The sequence below is a fragment of the Octopus bimaculoides genome, chromosome 6 (assembly GCF_046866305.1).
Source record: "Octopus bimaculoides isolate indiv1 chromosome 6, ASM4686630v1, whole genome shotgun sequence".
NCBI classification, from domain to species: Eukaryota; Metazoa; Mollusca; class Cephalopoda; order Octopoda; family Octopodidae; genus Octopus; species Octopus bimaculoides.
In genome coordinates, this window is record NC_142933.1 from 94,659,170 (window position 1) to 94,675,358 (window position 16,189).

General features: G+C 36.5%; 1 protein-coding gene across 2 annotated transcripts in view; it reads right to left on the reverse strand.

Annotated features, from left to right (window-relative positions):
• Positions 1–327: 327 nt before the first annotated feature.
• Positions 328–16,189, reverse strand: part of LOC106869481 (eukaryotic translation initiation factor 4B) — a 33,145-nt gene continuing 17,283 nt past the window's right edge. The window contains exons 7-16 of one of the 2 annotated variants that reach the window (XM_014915238.3): positions 15,192–15,629; positions 9,379–9,433; positions 8,170–8,195; positions 6,855–7,062; positions 6,212–6,324; positions 5,009–5,223; positions 4,753–4,801; positions 4,512–4,578; positions 3,841–3,913; positions 328–2,166 (exon numbers count right to left, since the gene is read on the reverse strand). In XM_014915238.3, the coding sequence (XP_014770724.2) occupies positions 2,098–2,166; positions 3,841–3,913; positions 4,512–4,578; positions 4,753–4,801; positions 5,009–5,223; positions 6,212–6,324; positions 6,855–7,062; positions 8,170–8,195; positions 9,379–9,433; positions 15,192–15,629 (1,313 nt within the window). In that variant the 3' untranslated portion in view covers positions 328–2,097. The remainder of the gene's footprint in view (positions 2,167–3,840; positions 3,914–4,511; positions 4,579–4,752; positions 4,802–5,008; positions 5,224–6,211; positions 6,325–6,854; positions 7,063–8,169; positions 8,196–9,378; positions 9,434–15,191; positions 15,630–16,189) is intronic. The other variant, XM_052968646.2, reaches the window with a different exon arrangement.

Genomic DNA, 16,189 nt, shown 5'->3' on the forward strand with positions numbered 1-16,189 from the left:
AGAACCAGAATATCAATGAGACTGAAGAAAAAAAAAGTTACACATACATATATATATATATATAATTGTTTTAACGTCTATTTTTCCATGCTTGCATGGGTTGGATGGAATTTACTGAGATGGATCTTCTATGGCTAAGATGCCCTTCCTGTTTCCAGAAAGGTAACATTCCCCTATGACCAGACATGCTTTCATGGAAGAGAACAGATTTGATGTGTGTGTGTGTGTGTATGTATATTTCAGAAAGAAATAAGTTTCCATATTTGGTTTCCTTCATCAGAATTAGATAATATAAATAAATATTACACATTAAAATAATTTCAAAAATTGTTTAAATGTATTCTTTTTAATAATTTTATTTTTTATTTTTAAATCCAATTTCAGAAATCACATTTGTATTTACTGACAGTTTTCAATCTGGTGGGAGGGGAAGGGGGCAATAAATGTAACAAGTGATATAGGGATGATAAGGAAGAATAGGCAGAAAGAGAGAGAGAGAGAGAGAAAAAAAGAACTTGAGAGAAGAGGAATGAATGAGCCTAAGGTATAAACATAAAAAGGACAAAGGAAAAAAGGCTTAAATTTCTTAGCATTTTTTTTCTTGACAGTTTTAGATACACATTTCTTTAGAAAATATATTTCTGCGCATTTGAACACAAACCAGTATTAAACCAGGATGGGGTACTGCAGGAAGTTTATGTGCCAAAGCCACAGGACAAACTGGCATCAATTTACATAGAACCTCGTCCCTTTTGCTACACTGTTTGTCTACTTACTTACTTTAGAAAGTACTTATCTAGTCTGACCAACCAAGGGACATGACAGTGGTGTCCTATAAAGCAAACTATAAAAGCACAACCCGCTATCCTGCAGGCAGACACAACAGTAAGTAGGAGTAAGGATGAAGTGTTAAATAAACAATAAAACAAAAGTTTACTGAAGGAGTCGAGTAATATCATTGTAGATATATCTGAAAGGTTAAGAAATAAAGAAGCCATTGCCGTCAGACCAATCAATTGTGATGATGGAGCCTAAACACCTGGGTGATGAACTGAACCACATACTTTTTTTTATCCAGTCTGTGTGCATATGCACTGATATGGAAGCATCACAAAATACACTGTTACTGAAACACTATAGGCCTTTCATGTATTAATGTAACAAACAACATCTGATGTAATGTTGCAGCAAAGAGACAAAGCCTACGTCAGTGTACCATCAAAATCATTTACAAACGGAAACATTAAATATCTATAAATCTTAATACACTATGCTAGGAAAATGCATGTGCATTTGTATGTATATATATATATATATATACAAAAATACATACATACACACACACACAAACTGTTTAGCCATGCAAGAAGATATACAGTTGAAGAGATTAACCTCCTTAACAAAATTAAAAAGAAAAAGACACTGAGATATATACATAGATATATATATATATATATATATGTATATCAAACCAAAGATAAACTGATTAGATCAGACATTGCATTGAATACTTTTTGGAAGGCATTCCTTTTTTGGCAAAATAATAAACCAAATAACTCCTGAGAGGGCAGTGGGGGGAGAGATAGAGAAAGAGACAGACAGAGCTAAAAAGACGAACAATATGAGGAATGATATAAGGAAACAAAAATTAAAATAATCCAGAGCCTCAACAGCTGTTAACACCAAATCAAGTCAGTAAGAAATTTAAAGCTGAAGACAGCATCTGCGATGTTAAATGCAGAATTAATAATAATAATTTACAGTATACAAAAAAAAAAAAAAAAAAAAAAAGAAAAGAAAAAAAAGCGTTAACTCAGGAGTTTTTGTTTGTCATTTTTTTTTTTTTTTTTTTGCTACTAAAGGAGTTTTTCTTTTTCTGTATTTGTATTTGGCTTTTCCCCTATTAAAATCATGTTGGCCAGACCTGCATTGATGGAAAAAAAAAAAAAAATGAAAAAAAAAAAGAAGTTTAACACTAGTTTGAAATAGTGTTGAGCAACTACTAAAGTAAGAGAGAAAAGGAGAGCGTTTGGATGTTTTGAATGGGAAACGAGGAAACTAAATATGGCTTTTAAATTTTCGCAGTTGAAAACTTGTTCACGAGTGATCCTGGTAGTCTTCATCCTCAGTATTTAAATAGTCGAATTTGTTGGCATCAGTCCAATCCTGAAATAAGAACAAACAACAGCATGACAAGAAAGAACAGCAAACATCCCCCACCACCATCACCACACTAAACAGCTTATTTCAATTGAAATAAGTCAAAATTGAACTATTATACAAGATAAAGGATTGGAAATGATTTAATAGTATTAATAAGAAAACAGAGCTAGCTAGCATCCAGTGTTGAAAATAAGGCCACTAATCAAATGTTATTCTTCAAAGGAACCTGTAAAAATTGCTCAAACCATGGTACGCAATATGAGCCAACTGCTCCATGTGATTCTTGGCAAGAAAATGTGTGTACATTTTCAATAACGCATCATGTGACTGGCACTCCATTGATTACAACCACGAGTGTTCCAGTTGGGATCTGATCGACGGAATAGCCTGCTTGAGAAAGTAACATGCAAGTGGCTGAGCACTCCACAGATACGCGTGCCCTTAACGTAGTTTCGAGGGAGATTCAGCGTGACACAGTGTGGCAAGGCTGACCCTTTGAATTACAGGTGCAACTCAAATTTTATCAGCTGAGTGGACAGGAGCAACACAAAAGGTCTTGCTCAAGGACATAACACGTCACCAGGAATCCAACTCACAACCTTACAGTCATGAGTTGAAGACCCAAACCACTAACCCACACACTTTCAATACCCCATGTACTCCATGATATATCTATCTAGGTAGCATATAGGGTAATATTTTTTGCTTCTTTAATATTACTCATTGTAAGTTCCCATATTGTATATAACTTCCTTTTTGTTGCTTTATTTCAATATTGTTTCTCATAATACTTTTCTATTGCATAAAAGGAAAAATGACATTTATTCTTGAGTGAACAGTGAAAAGCACCCATGCTGGCACCACACGAATAAGCATCTAGAGAAAGCACCATTCGAGAGTTGGACTGCATGGAAGCAGTGACATCAAGCCAAGTGAGAGCATAGTCATGGCCAATGCCAGTGTTGTCTAACTTGGCCTGTTAAAAGCACCCTTCAATTATTGGGCGATATGCTGTACTTGTGAAAACCTGTCAAACTGAGTGAAATCGTAGTTGTGGCACATAAAAGGCACTGTTCGAGCATTGGGCCTCATGGAGGCAATGACAGGCGACCAAGACCTTTGGTGATGTAATGTGCTTGTGTAGACCTGTCAAGCCAAGTGAGAATGCAGTCGTGGCCAATGCTGGTGTCAGGTCATTGGCATGTAAAAAACACCAACTACACTCTCAGAGTGGTTGGCATTAGGAAGAACACCCAGCCATAGAAACCTCACCAAATCATAACCTGGTGTAGCCCCACTGGCTTACCAGTTTTCAGTCAAACCATCCAACCCATGCTAGCATGGAAAGTGAACGTTAAATGATGATGACGATAAAGTGGTTGGCATTAGGAAGGGCATCTAACCATAGAATTCATGCCAAAACAGATGACTGGAGTCTAGCTGGTGCAGCCCCCTCTGGCTTGGCAGCTCCTGTCAAATCATACCAGCATGGAAAACAGACATTAAATGATTGAAAATTTCTATGGAACAATTAATTTATTTGCATATGTGTCAAAAATAGGCTCCAGACAACTATTCAGACTTATGGCTTTGGTAAGACTGTAAAAGAATTTTTTAAAATCTTTTTGTCCAGAGGAGGCTCACCATAATTTAAAGAAATCAAGAACAGATATTTACCTTTTTCACATTATCTTGAAGCTGAGGCATTTCCTCATATGATTTTGGGATCTGTTTCTCTCGAACAGGACGCCTGTTTTGAGAAAACAATTTCAACTTAATGCACAATTCATACACTGAACAGGTAGAAAATTTTCTAGTTTCAGTTATTTATAGACTCTAGGCCAGTTTTAATAACAGGTGTCTTTTGAAATGCTTAGCGGTTATTTCACTTGTCGCTACGTTCTGACTTAAAATCCCACCAAGGTCAACTTTGCCTTTCATCCTTTTGGGGTCGATAAATTAAGTACCAGTTCAATACTGGGGTCGATGTAATCCACTACCCCCTCCCCAATTTCAGGCCTTGTGCCTATAGTAGAAAGGATTATCATCATTATTAAGGCAGTGAGATAGCAGAATCATTAACACACTGGACGAAATGCTCAATGGTATTTTGCCTGTTGTTATGTTCTGAGTTCAAATTCCACCAAGGTAGACTTTGTCTTTCATCTATTTGGGGGTCGATAAATTAAGTATCAGTGAAACACTGGGGTTGATGTAACCAACTACTCCCCTCCCACCAAATTTCAGGCCTTGTGCCTTTAGTAAAAAGGATCATTATTATTAAGGTTGACAGTTCAAAATTAAGTTTGTAACAACTGATAACTAAATATCTAATAACAGTGACTCACCTTTTTTCTGAACCACCTCTACTGGGATGGTCATGTTTGTCATTAGGATACGCTTTGCCATTCAGTTCTAAAACAAAAATAATAACCCGTGAGAAATAGAAGTTCATGAAAATGTAGAACATATTAAACAAAACAATTCAAAATTAATGACAGTTTAATGTAACGGAATGTAAATTAAAACACAACATGTAAACAGAAAGTTAGGAGAAATCTAAGATGGAATAAAAAAATATATATTTACCATTTTCACCAACTCCATCCCCTCTTTTTGAAGAATCGTTATACTGTTTCTGTAAACAATAACAGTAAGAAATTTATGAGTATGCATGACTGAGAGAAAGATGGAGATATAGATAGACAGATATATATATATATATATATATATAGAGAGAGAGAGAGAGAGAGAGAGAGAGAGAGAGAGAGAGAGAGAGAGAGAGAGAGAGAGAGAGAGAGAGAGAGAGAGTGAGAGAGAGAGAGAGAGAAAGGGCAATACCGACCTGATTTCGTGAACTTTCCGATCCTTTATTTGACTGCTGTTCAGTTTTCCGTCTTTCCCAAATATTCTCTTTGGGTGGTGGAGCAGGCACCATTTTGGTTGGAGGATCTTCTTTTCTAGGAGAAAGTGGCACTTGTTTTTCTTCTTTTTCATCTATATTTGGTTCTGAATTACTAGAGTCTCTACTATCACATCTAGTTCTTGGTTGGTTTTGTGCTGATAAAAAACAAAACAATTATTCCCTTTTAAGAAACTATGTCAAGATTAAAGTTAATTACACATTACTGAACCATTGAGCATGATATTTAAAAATTTCATTAAGGTTTCTTGGAAATAAAAAAAAGTATTCCTTCAGGTAACTTCCTTTAACTAATGTCACCATGATAAATAATCGATACTGAAAAACTTTACAGAGCTCTGCCACCAATGTTGTCAAAGAACTAATAGGAATCATCATGTGCACCACACTTCAATCCTGTTGTAAACAATATGATAGAGTAGCCTAGCTTGGATTTCAGTCTAACAATGCTATTAATGGTAAAAGATCCCCAGAGTAATTTAGAACCTACATAACACAACAAATATCACAGAAACTGTTATACTAACATGTGTTGTTTCATCCACTTTCTCGCAGCTCTGATTTATCTTTTCAACAATTATTCCTTATATTTGTCTCCCAGTTAATGACAAGAGTTTTCACTACAGAAGAAAACAACTTTACTACGGAAAATTGAGATTAACACTTTAAATACCAATTGGTTACCCAAGAGTTTTCAATAGAAAAAAATATGGCAAATATATCAGAAGTGATAAAACTGATAATGACTTAGGCTCCAACAGTAGATGAATAATTATTGTATTTTTTGTCTATCTTCAAAGGTAATATCTCGATCCTATATTAATGTAATTTACACAAATATAATAATTTAAAGTTACAACAGTCAAGTGGAAAAAAATACTGGTACCTAATAAAAAGTGAATAGCTCAGATTTCACTATTAACACAATTGTACCTAATGAAATGCAGTCAGCTATTGACCTATTTGCTTGAGTACCTTCTCAAATAAGAGTAAGATAAACTACAAAAAAACTTCAAACAAAATACAAAGCACGATTTTATGCCTTTTGCTTATTTCTACTGTCACAAACCAAAGTTTTTCCAGCAAAATGCATCCTAGTTTATATGCAAAAATGGAAATACTTACTGGGTTTTATACCTCTTCCTTGTGAAGAGGTGCTTCCACCACTTTGCCTTTTATCTCGCCGTGAAGTATCTCTTTCTCCTTTGCCAGGATATTGGCTGGAGTAATCATTTGACCTGAAGGACAAAATAGAGAAACTTAATCAGATAAAGATCACATTCTTTGTGACATGATTCAAAGTTTAGCTTTCGTTTAAGAACAGTTGTTTGGTAAAGAAACCACACATACAAAGGTTTAAAACACAGTAGCCATTTCCACTTCCCAAATTCTTCATACTTGAACCACTGGCACTCTTATACCAACTATTGATGGATGCAGTTAACGTCATTTCTGGCAATATTTGTTTTGCTGGAGATTTCAGCTGTGATTTTTCATAAACAAAACTTTATTTGGTATCAATTGGAGACCACACAAGTTGTTATGGATACCACAGATTGGCACAATCCTTTACAGAACATGTCTTTCCACTACACAATAGTACAGCTCCCAAAATTTAATACTTGTTCAACTTTGTGTACTTTCAATAGCATATTATTCCACAGAGACATTTTGTGATGTCTAAGGTCAGTAGAAGTAACAGGCTCTAGCAGTTATTTTAGTTGGACATTAAACACACATGAAAAGAGATAGATAGATAGATACATACTTGTAATAATTATTTTCTTTTTCCTCATCATTCCGGGCTTTTATAATATCCCCTTCACGACGGATTCGGGCCTCTATCTCCTTTTCTCTTTGACTGGTATCAACAGGACGAGCACCACCAAAAATGGATGATGAGGATTCAGGTACAGGTTCAGTTGCTGTGACTGATCTAGGTTTCAAATTTAATCGAGGTCTGTCCTTGGGAGGATCTGTATAGAGATATAATTCAATAATTTCAAAAGGTTTACCCAAAAAACATTTTCTCTTTTTTTTTAAAGTTGCACTAATACTACCCCCATCACATTTCTATAATTTGTCCAGTTCTCATTGTTTAGCAGCAAATAACAGTATCTATTTCTATGATTATAATTTTTCTGGACTCTTAAAGGAATGAAAGCTCGAACACTTATAATAATCCTTACAACTTCATCTCAGAAATTTAAAATCATTTCCACCCATCTTCTGAAGCAACCATATGTATTCAATTTTTATCTGTAACATATTTTTTGCAGCATAAAATCAAGAGCTTCTTATGGCTAACTAGATTTTTAAGTTTGCTTGAAAAGCTGAACATTAGAAGCATCAGTTGTGGTGTGCAAGAGAGACGATTGCGCTGGTATGGACATGTGGTGAGAATGGATGAGGATAGCTGCGTGAAAAAGTGCCACACCCTAACAGTTGAGGGAACCCGTGGAAGAGGTAGGCCCAGGAAGACCTGGGCTGAGGTGGTGAGGCAAGACCTTCGTACATTGGGCCTCACCGAGGCGATGACTACTGACCGAGACCTTTGGAAATGTGCTGTGCATGAGAAGACCCGGCAAGCCAAGTAAGATCGTTGCCAGTGCCCCTGGACTGGTTCTTGTGCGGGTGGCACATGAGATGCACCATTTTGAGCGTGGCCGTTGCCAGTACCGCCTGACTGGCTCCCGTAGGATTTTCGAGCGAGATCGTTGCCAGTGCCCCTGGACTGGCTTGTGCGGGTGGCACATAAAAGACACCATTTCGAGCGTGGCCGTTTTCGTGCGGGTGACACGTAAAAGCACCCACTACACTCTCTGAGTGGTTGGCGTTAGGAAGGGCATCCAGCTGTAGAAACTCTGCCAAATTAGACTGGAGCCTGGTGTTGCCATCCGGTTTCACCAGTCCTCAGTCAAATCGTCCAACCCATGCTAGCATGGAAAGCGGACGTTAAACGATGATGATGATGATGATTATTTACATTTATCATCTCGCCAGACACAAAACACCATTTATTAAGCATTGACATTGCAATAACATTAGATGCTGACTCTAACTGAAAGAGCTTAACAACTTACCAGAACTGGACTCACGGCTTGGCTCACTGAAAAAATAAGCCAAAGTATTTGTGATTATACAGAAATAAATGTAAATATATTCAAAGGTGAAAATATAAATGGATGACATAAGTTTCAGAAACCTAGTGGGATTTCAACTAAGATAGTTAAAAATTAAACAGTCCAAAGTTCTAAAGTTTTCTCCCAACTGACTGTTGTAAATTTAAAACAGTATAAGTATTATCAAATGTTTTATGGCAAATCCATGTAAGCCATGACTGTGTAATAAATATAAAAGTTTTCCACTTCCACAAATCTATTAAGCAAGAATTTTGTCTTTTTTTTTATAAGATGTTAACCATTTAGTATTTGGATTTTTCTGTAAGATATAATTCATTCACATTGTTTTAAATTAGTTATGCATTATCTTGTAGCTTCGAGATTTTAATAATGTGACTTTATTTTTAGAATGATATTGTAGGGCAGGTGTAAGAAACCAGATCTGGCTGGTTTGAACATACAACAAGAATATTTGGGCCAAATATGATCGATTTAAATGCTAAATAAGCATAAAATGAGTAAAGACGCTCAAAATGTTACTGCGTCTCAGATGGGTCATCATGCTAATAAGAAACACAAGCACTGGTTCTATTTCATATCTTTATTTTTTAGTCAATTGGTTGACTATTTAACCCAGTGGTTTTCAACTGGTGTTTATAAGATCCCTGGGGATCCACACAAGCACAGTAAATTGGAGATTTACAGCACTATCTTAAGAGTCCACGAATAAATTTTGTTTGAGGTGTATTTATTGCAAGAATCAGCTAGGTTAATTTCTCCCAACATTTTATATAGTTCACTCTACACAAGTTAATGTGTGAAAAACAAAATAAGAACTTTGAAAGAAATATCGATGAAACTAAGATTTTAAACTGCAAATGGCAATGGGGTCCACCAGACTAGAATAATAATCAAAGGGGTTCACAGATAAAAAAAAAAAAAGGTTGAGAACCCCTGATTTAATCAGTTAAGTAATAGCTTGTTTGATAACTGTTCAGTCAATAAATCAATCAGATTTGTCAAGGTCCTTTCATTGACATTCATGACATTCCCTTTCTGCTCCCAGATAGGACTAGGTAAAGATGATCATTAATCTAAGAGATTTCTAACAGAGAGTAAAACAAGGTATCTAGTTTGATATCATTTCAAAATGTAGTAATTCATACTAACCTCTCACCACCAAAGCCTCTTCTTTCAAAACTTCTCTCATTTCTTCTGTTATAACCTGGAAAATGTTTAAAAATCATTAGCAAATAATAGAATAATTTCTTTAATTGGAATATGTAATATAACAATGATAATCATATAATTTAATAGTTTTAATTAATACTTTATTAATTGTTTGTACAACTAATATTACCCACACCCATTGAAACCAAGGCACTAAATAGATAAAATATATATAGCCCTGGACTGACCAAAGCCTTGTGAGTAAATTTTGAAGACAGAAACTGAATGAAGCCCATTGCTTGTTTTATTCTTTCCAATATTCTATGCAAACATGCCTAGCCATGGAGAAATATTTCTTTACTTGGAAATAAGGAAGGTGCTGGCAACGAAAGGGTACATGACCATTCAAAAATCTACCTGGCCCATGCTAACATGGAAAAGTACAAGTTAGAACTATGATGATGATGATGATACATATCTATATATGTATGTGTATACAGGCCTGTGGCCTAGTGGTTAAAATGTAGCAGGCCAACAGATGGTAGCACTCAGTTGCATATGCAGTGAGAGCTAGCAGTGATTTTCATGAGGCAGTGGGCTGAGTGACATTATTGTGTTTACTTCACGAGTTATGAAATTTGTGTTTTTGTGATCACATGTATGCTGTAATCTGTGATTTTTGTCATGGACAATTGAGTTGGAACAAAGAGCCAATGTGAAATTTTGGGTTGAAGCTGGGAAGTCTGCTACAGAGACATTGAACATGCTTCAGCAAACTTATGGCGATGAGGCAATGGGTTGTATGCAATGTTTTGAGTGACAGGTGCTTCAAAAGCAGAAGAACATCCTTAGAAGACCTGCTACAAGTGTCACTCCCAAAAATGTGGAGAAAATTCATCAGCTTGTGCATGAGGATCATTGGAGGACAATCAATGATGTTTTGAAGTGTTTGAGGGAGGACAGATGGTATCGCTTTCACACTCACCAAACTTAGCATCTGTGAACTTACAACTCTTCCCTAAGATTAAAATGCAGCACAGAGGTCGCCATTTTAACACTGCTGTCAAAATGAAGAGCAAATCACAGAAGGTCCTCGACTTGCTTATAGAAAATGATTTCCAGGCCAAGTTCCAAAAGTGGCAGGAATGCTGGGATCAGTGTATTGTTGCATCATCATCATCATCATCATCGTTTAACGTCCGCTTTCCATGCTAGCATGGGTTGGACGATTTGACTGAGGACTGGTGAAACCGGATGGCAACACCAGGCTCCAGTCTGATTTGGCAGAGTTTCTACAGCTGGATGCCCTTCCTAACGCCAACCACTCAGAGAGTGCACAAGGTGACTATTCCGAAAGAGATGATGTTAAAAACTTTGGTAAATAAACCATTTTTTTTTTAATTAAACATAACTAGTCTGGGAATTTCTGACAACACTTTGTATGATCTTAAGATTGTGTTTATTTCTCAGACTGAGCAGTACATTGTGTGGTTGAGCAAGACACTTTTCTAATTCATGATGCTTTAGTCCTCTTGCTCTCAAACTGTCATATCCTGGATGTTCCACTGATTTGTGGGTGGAAGTACCCACAGGGCGCTTAGGCCTGCCTGTGACAAACATGGGCACTTAAAACAATTAGTAAAAGCACAGTACTTGCCACCAAGTTGTATTCATGAGTGACGACAATGTGATTATACATAATGTATACATGTGTATCACGTAAAAAGCACCCATACACTCTGTGAAGTGGTTAGCATTAAGGAAGGCATCCAGCTATAGAAACCATGCCAAAACAGACAATTGGAGTCTAGTGCAGCCCTTCCAGCTGGCCAACTCCAGTCAAAATCATGCAACCCATGCCAGCATGGAAAATGGATGTTAAATGCATGTGTGTGTATACATATGTGTCAGTGTGTGAGACTGTTGACATCTGAATTTACTAACAAGACGAAAAGTGCTCAATAGATCTATTGTATTACTTCTCTACTCAACTAGAGACCAGCATTGATATGTACCATTTATTTTAATCCTTTCCAATAATATGTGAATTAAAGTGAAAAATGTTTTTATTGTAATGTTTTATGGGGTTTTTTCCCCCCTGACTCTTCGTCTACAACTTTTGTTCATCATTTTTAAAATTGAAATAAATTTTACTTTTTTTCAGACATATGATGATGGAGTGCCAAGTAAGGGAAAGAAAAGAGAACAGTCCCCACCCCCACCAACAGATTAGCATGAACAAGCTAGCTACAAAAGATACCAAATTGTGTAGTGATATTGTTACTTTATACGTGGTGACTGGTAAGGGAATATATTTCTATTGTATATATATGAATAAGACACATTTATCAACACAATAAATAGAAAACATGAGTAAAAGATTTACAGATGGTACAAGAACTCAGAATGATATATATGCTTTTAGTGCTATCTGCATACATGCTTTCTTCTTGTGAAGGTTTTGTCGTTGCAGTTTAGTCGCAATCAAGCAGACCCACAAAGAAGCGTGTTCCAACCGAGACTATACCTTGTTTTTATATGTGCAAGGAACCCAAAACCAGATTTCCAAATGTGTCCTTTACTATGACAGCAAGTGTAACCACTAAGTAAACATATACAAGACAGTAGGCTGTGATTTGATTAAGAAGGGGCTCCTATTTTTAACTGGTCGAGTGAACATAGACACCAGCCAATATGACAATGAAGCTTGAAGAGGTAGGACTACAATATCCAAGAGGTACATTTTAAAATGGTGATTTGAAAGAGGTTTTGGTTGCTGTTTCTAGCATGCTGAGTCATTACGAAATTGAATGAGTGTGTGTTGTGTATGTATGTATATATATGTGTGTTGTGTATGTATTCTTATTTTTGTGGGAGTTTAACTGAGACAGTGTGTTGCAATTTGAAGGTAGTATGTTCGCAATTTCTAGTAGGTGTACCTGCCATACAAACATACAATAAGGTTGGCAATGTTTTGAGTAAGATGTGGCTACTATTTCTGAGTCGACTGACCAGAACCATACTCTCCTACATGTCATTTTTAAGATGGTAGAGTGTGATTTGAGGAAGATAGGGATGCTATTTCTAGCAGGTTGAATGATTATTGGTGTGTGATTATTTAATGTGTTGCTAGTCTTGTAGTTTAACCTCAGGACAACCATAATGGAACAGATTTCTGAGGGAAGATATTGTAGTCATGACCACCCACGTTTTTCATATGTGAAGGGCCTTAGGTAGTGTTGTATCAATTTATTGGAAGCTCAAGTGCAGGAAAACCATGGTAGTATATGTGTATGCAGTGCTGTCTGTTGGCATAGATTTATTGGAAACACAAGCAATGAAACCTAAATTTAGCTGCTGGAAATATATTCACTTATTAATCAACATTTGTAAAATCCAATGACACTGCCGAATGGGATATCTTGAAGACTGAAGACGTAAACAAAGACACATTCTTGCCTATGTACATGCACTATCTAAGTGGTTCCCTTAAATGTGCACAAAAACACACACAACATAATACACAGATCAGCGACAAAAAATGATACCCAAGAAAACGGTCTTAAATATTTTTCTGCATAGGTGTATCAGTGGGGAGATAAAATGTATTACTTTTATATGTTGTTTTATATATATATATATATATATATATATATATATATAACAATTGCAGCGTGGAAGAGAGAGAGATTCTTTTATACGTTTTAGCCCAAAGGCTGTGGCAATGCTGGGGCACTGCCAGTGTTATCATTTTGTCAACGGTCATTCTTATACAATTGACTTTTGGTGAAGGAGGGAGTTCAACAGCCATCTTCTTTTGATTTTCATGCTGTGATTACATATATATATACACACACACACTAACATGCAAGTGTATGTTAACACTTAATTATCTCCCCAACTTTGTTCTCTTACTCCATTACACTCTCTCTCCACAAAACCTCCGCCATGCAACATGTGCTTTCATCTCAAACTGATTATTAAACCTCAAATGGATTTCATCAATACTTTCTCTCAACCCGTGTAAATTAACTTTTATAGAATTCTTTTTCTTTCCCCCAATTAACTCCTCTTTCTCCATGTGTTGCTTACTCTCTTTTACTTGTTTCAGTCATTGACTGTGGCCATGCTGGAGCACCACCTTTTTAGTTGAGCAAATCGACCCCAGGACTTATTCTTTGGAAGCCTAGTACTTATTCTATCAGTCTCTTTTGCCGAACTGCTAAGTTACGGGGACGTAAACACACCAGCATCAGTTGTCAAGCAATGTTGGGGGACAAACACAGACACAAACATATATACAGCGGGCTTCTTTCAGTTTCCGTCTACCAAATCCACTCACAAGGCTTTGGTCGGCCTGAGGTTATAGTAGAAGACACTTTCCCAATGTGCCACGCAGTGGGACTGAACCCGGAACCATGTGGTTCGTAAGCAAGCTACTTACCACACAGCCACTCCTACGCCTATGAATAAATATTTTTTAAAATACTTGTTCTAAACCCCTCTGCCTTTCAACACGATTGTTCCTATTCCATTTTACTGACTCTACAACCCTCTTCTCTGAACTTGTAACTGTTTTATGTTATATAACTTTTTTCTTTACATCACATTAAAGATTTGGGCGATCCAAGTCAGATTAAATTGATCCAATCATCATGTGGTGAACCAAAATGGGTATAGTTGAAAGTAAACTACACTTTCAGAACTTCCTCCACCTCAGCTAACTTGGTCTCCTAGGCAACAGAAGCATCTACTACTTCTAACCATCACCTGAGCATCTGAGGGCGACTATATACTCCATTAACCTTCCTGTGTGATACCACTACAACTCTTATGTGTCCAAAGTTTGCACAGGGCACAACATGGATTTTCTACTAACACTCTTCTTACATATCGAGCAGAGCCATCTCCCAGAAGGGACTTGTGACTTGTCTGTTTTCACACCTACTAGGACTTTGGTTTTTGCTAAATTAACTCTAAAGCCCTTAGACTCCAGGCCTTGCTTCCAATCTAGGTCAGATATATAAAATCATGTAATGTCCCAAATTTTCCCAGGCTGGCATGGGTTGGATGGTTCGACATGAAAAGACAAGCCAGAGGTAAGTATTAAGTTCTAATGTCTGCTTTGGTATGGTTTCTATAAATAGTTGCCTTTCCAAATGCCAACTACTTCAGGTGCCCTTTTTCATGGCATCAGTACTGGTAAGGTCCCAAGTACCCACAAAAGAACTCACAACTGAATGGGGTATATTAAGAAGGTAATGAGCATGAAAAGACAACACAAAAGGGACAAGTTTAACAAATGTTGTATTAGTTTAAAACTAGAAACAATTTAATGAGAATTATTCCGTTTTCAAACAGAAAGTAAAAATAATAAATACTATGACATAGAATGCAATCTGCTTTAACCCTTTAGCATTTAAAGTATAATACTTATTTATTGTACTTTGTTGGAATCAATCATGCATTATTTTTGTAGTTTCATGATTTCACTAATATAATTGTATGGTAGGTGTAAGAGGCTGTGAGAGGTTTGAACATAAAACATGCAGAATATTTGGGCCTGATAAGGCCAGTTTAAATGATAAAAAATTAATTATTACTTCCTAAAGGATTTATGAGAGAGCACATATTTTATGATAAAAATTTATACAATAAGGAAATTTAAAAAAGAACAAAACACGCCGACTCAGACCATAACTTTCTAAAAAATTGAATGAGCAGTGTTTGTTCAATTTAAACAGGCATTTATTCAAATAGAATAATTCAAGATTTTACCCATGGAAAACAGAATAAATTAGAACAATTCTCACCTTTATCCTCACGGTAACGATTATTACCGTAACCCCGGTCATATCCACGATCTCCATAGCGCTCAAATCCTCCTCCTCTTTCGCGGTCAAATCCTCCTCCTCCTCCTCCTCTTTCGCGGTCAAATCCTCCTCCTCCTCCTCCTCTTTCGCGATCAAATCCTCCTCCTCCTCCTCTTTCGCGATCAAATCCTCTATCACGATCACCCCATCGATCATTATTAGGCTTATCAATTGTCACTCCTCGATCCCATGTATCAGAAGGTGCAGCAGAATATCGATCGTTCCGGTCACTCCTTTCTGTTGGACCTGATCTTTCCCAGCGGCCAGTTTCGGGAGCAGCGTTACTAAATCCTCCACGATCCCTGTCTCTGTCTCCAAATCGATCCCTATCACCATAATTGTCTCTATCAAAACCTCTACCACCACCTTCATCATCATCTGAAATACAGAAACGAAAGATAACTTGATGAGAGTTGCTTCTGCACATGCAAGCACCAACTAGCTATTTTGGTAATGGTAGAAGATAACCCTAAACTTCTCCACATCACTAGAAAAATACACACAAACAACAATGGAGATACCTACTTTCACTGAAATTATTTTTGAAAAGAATGGAGGTTTTGGTTAAATAAATTTTAACAATAAGCTGGTGTTTGGCACAAATTAACCTAAGATTTTGAACGGTTTTAATTTGGATTATCATAACAGGAAGTTTGTATCAAAAAAGGTTAATGATGTTTGGAGAAATGGGGAGAGAAAAAGATAGGGATGCATTTAAAATGACAATTACTTGTAAATAATAGACAGCAGTGAAAATTTATAATTAAAATTAAACAGTAAAAACTAAGATGTTAACATTGTGGTTGTGTAGATAAAAAGCTTGCTTCCCAACCATGTAGTCTTGGCTTCAGTCCCACCATATGGCACTTTGGGCAAGTGTCTTTTACCCAAGGTCTTGCGAGTGGATTTGGTAGCCAGAAACTAAAACAAGACCACAT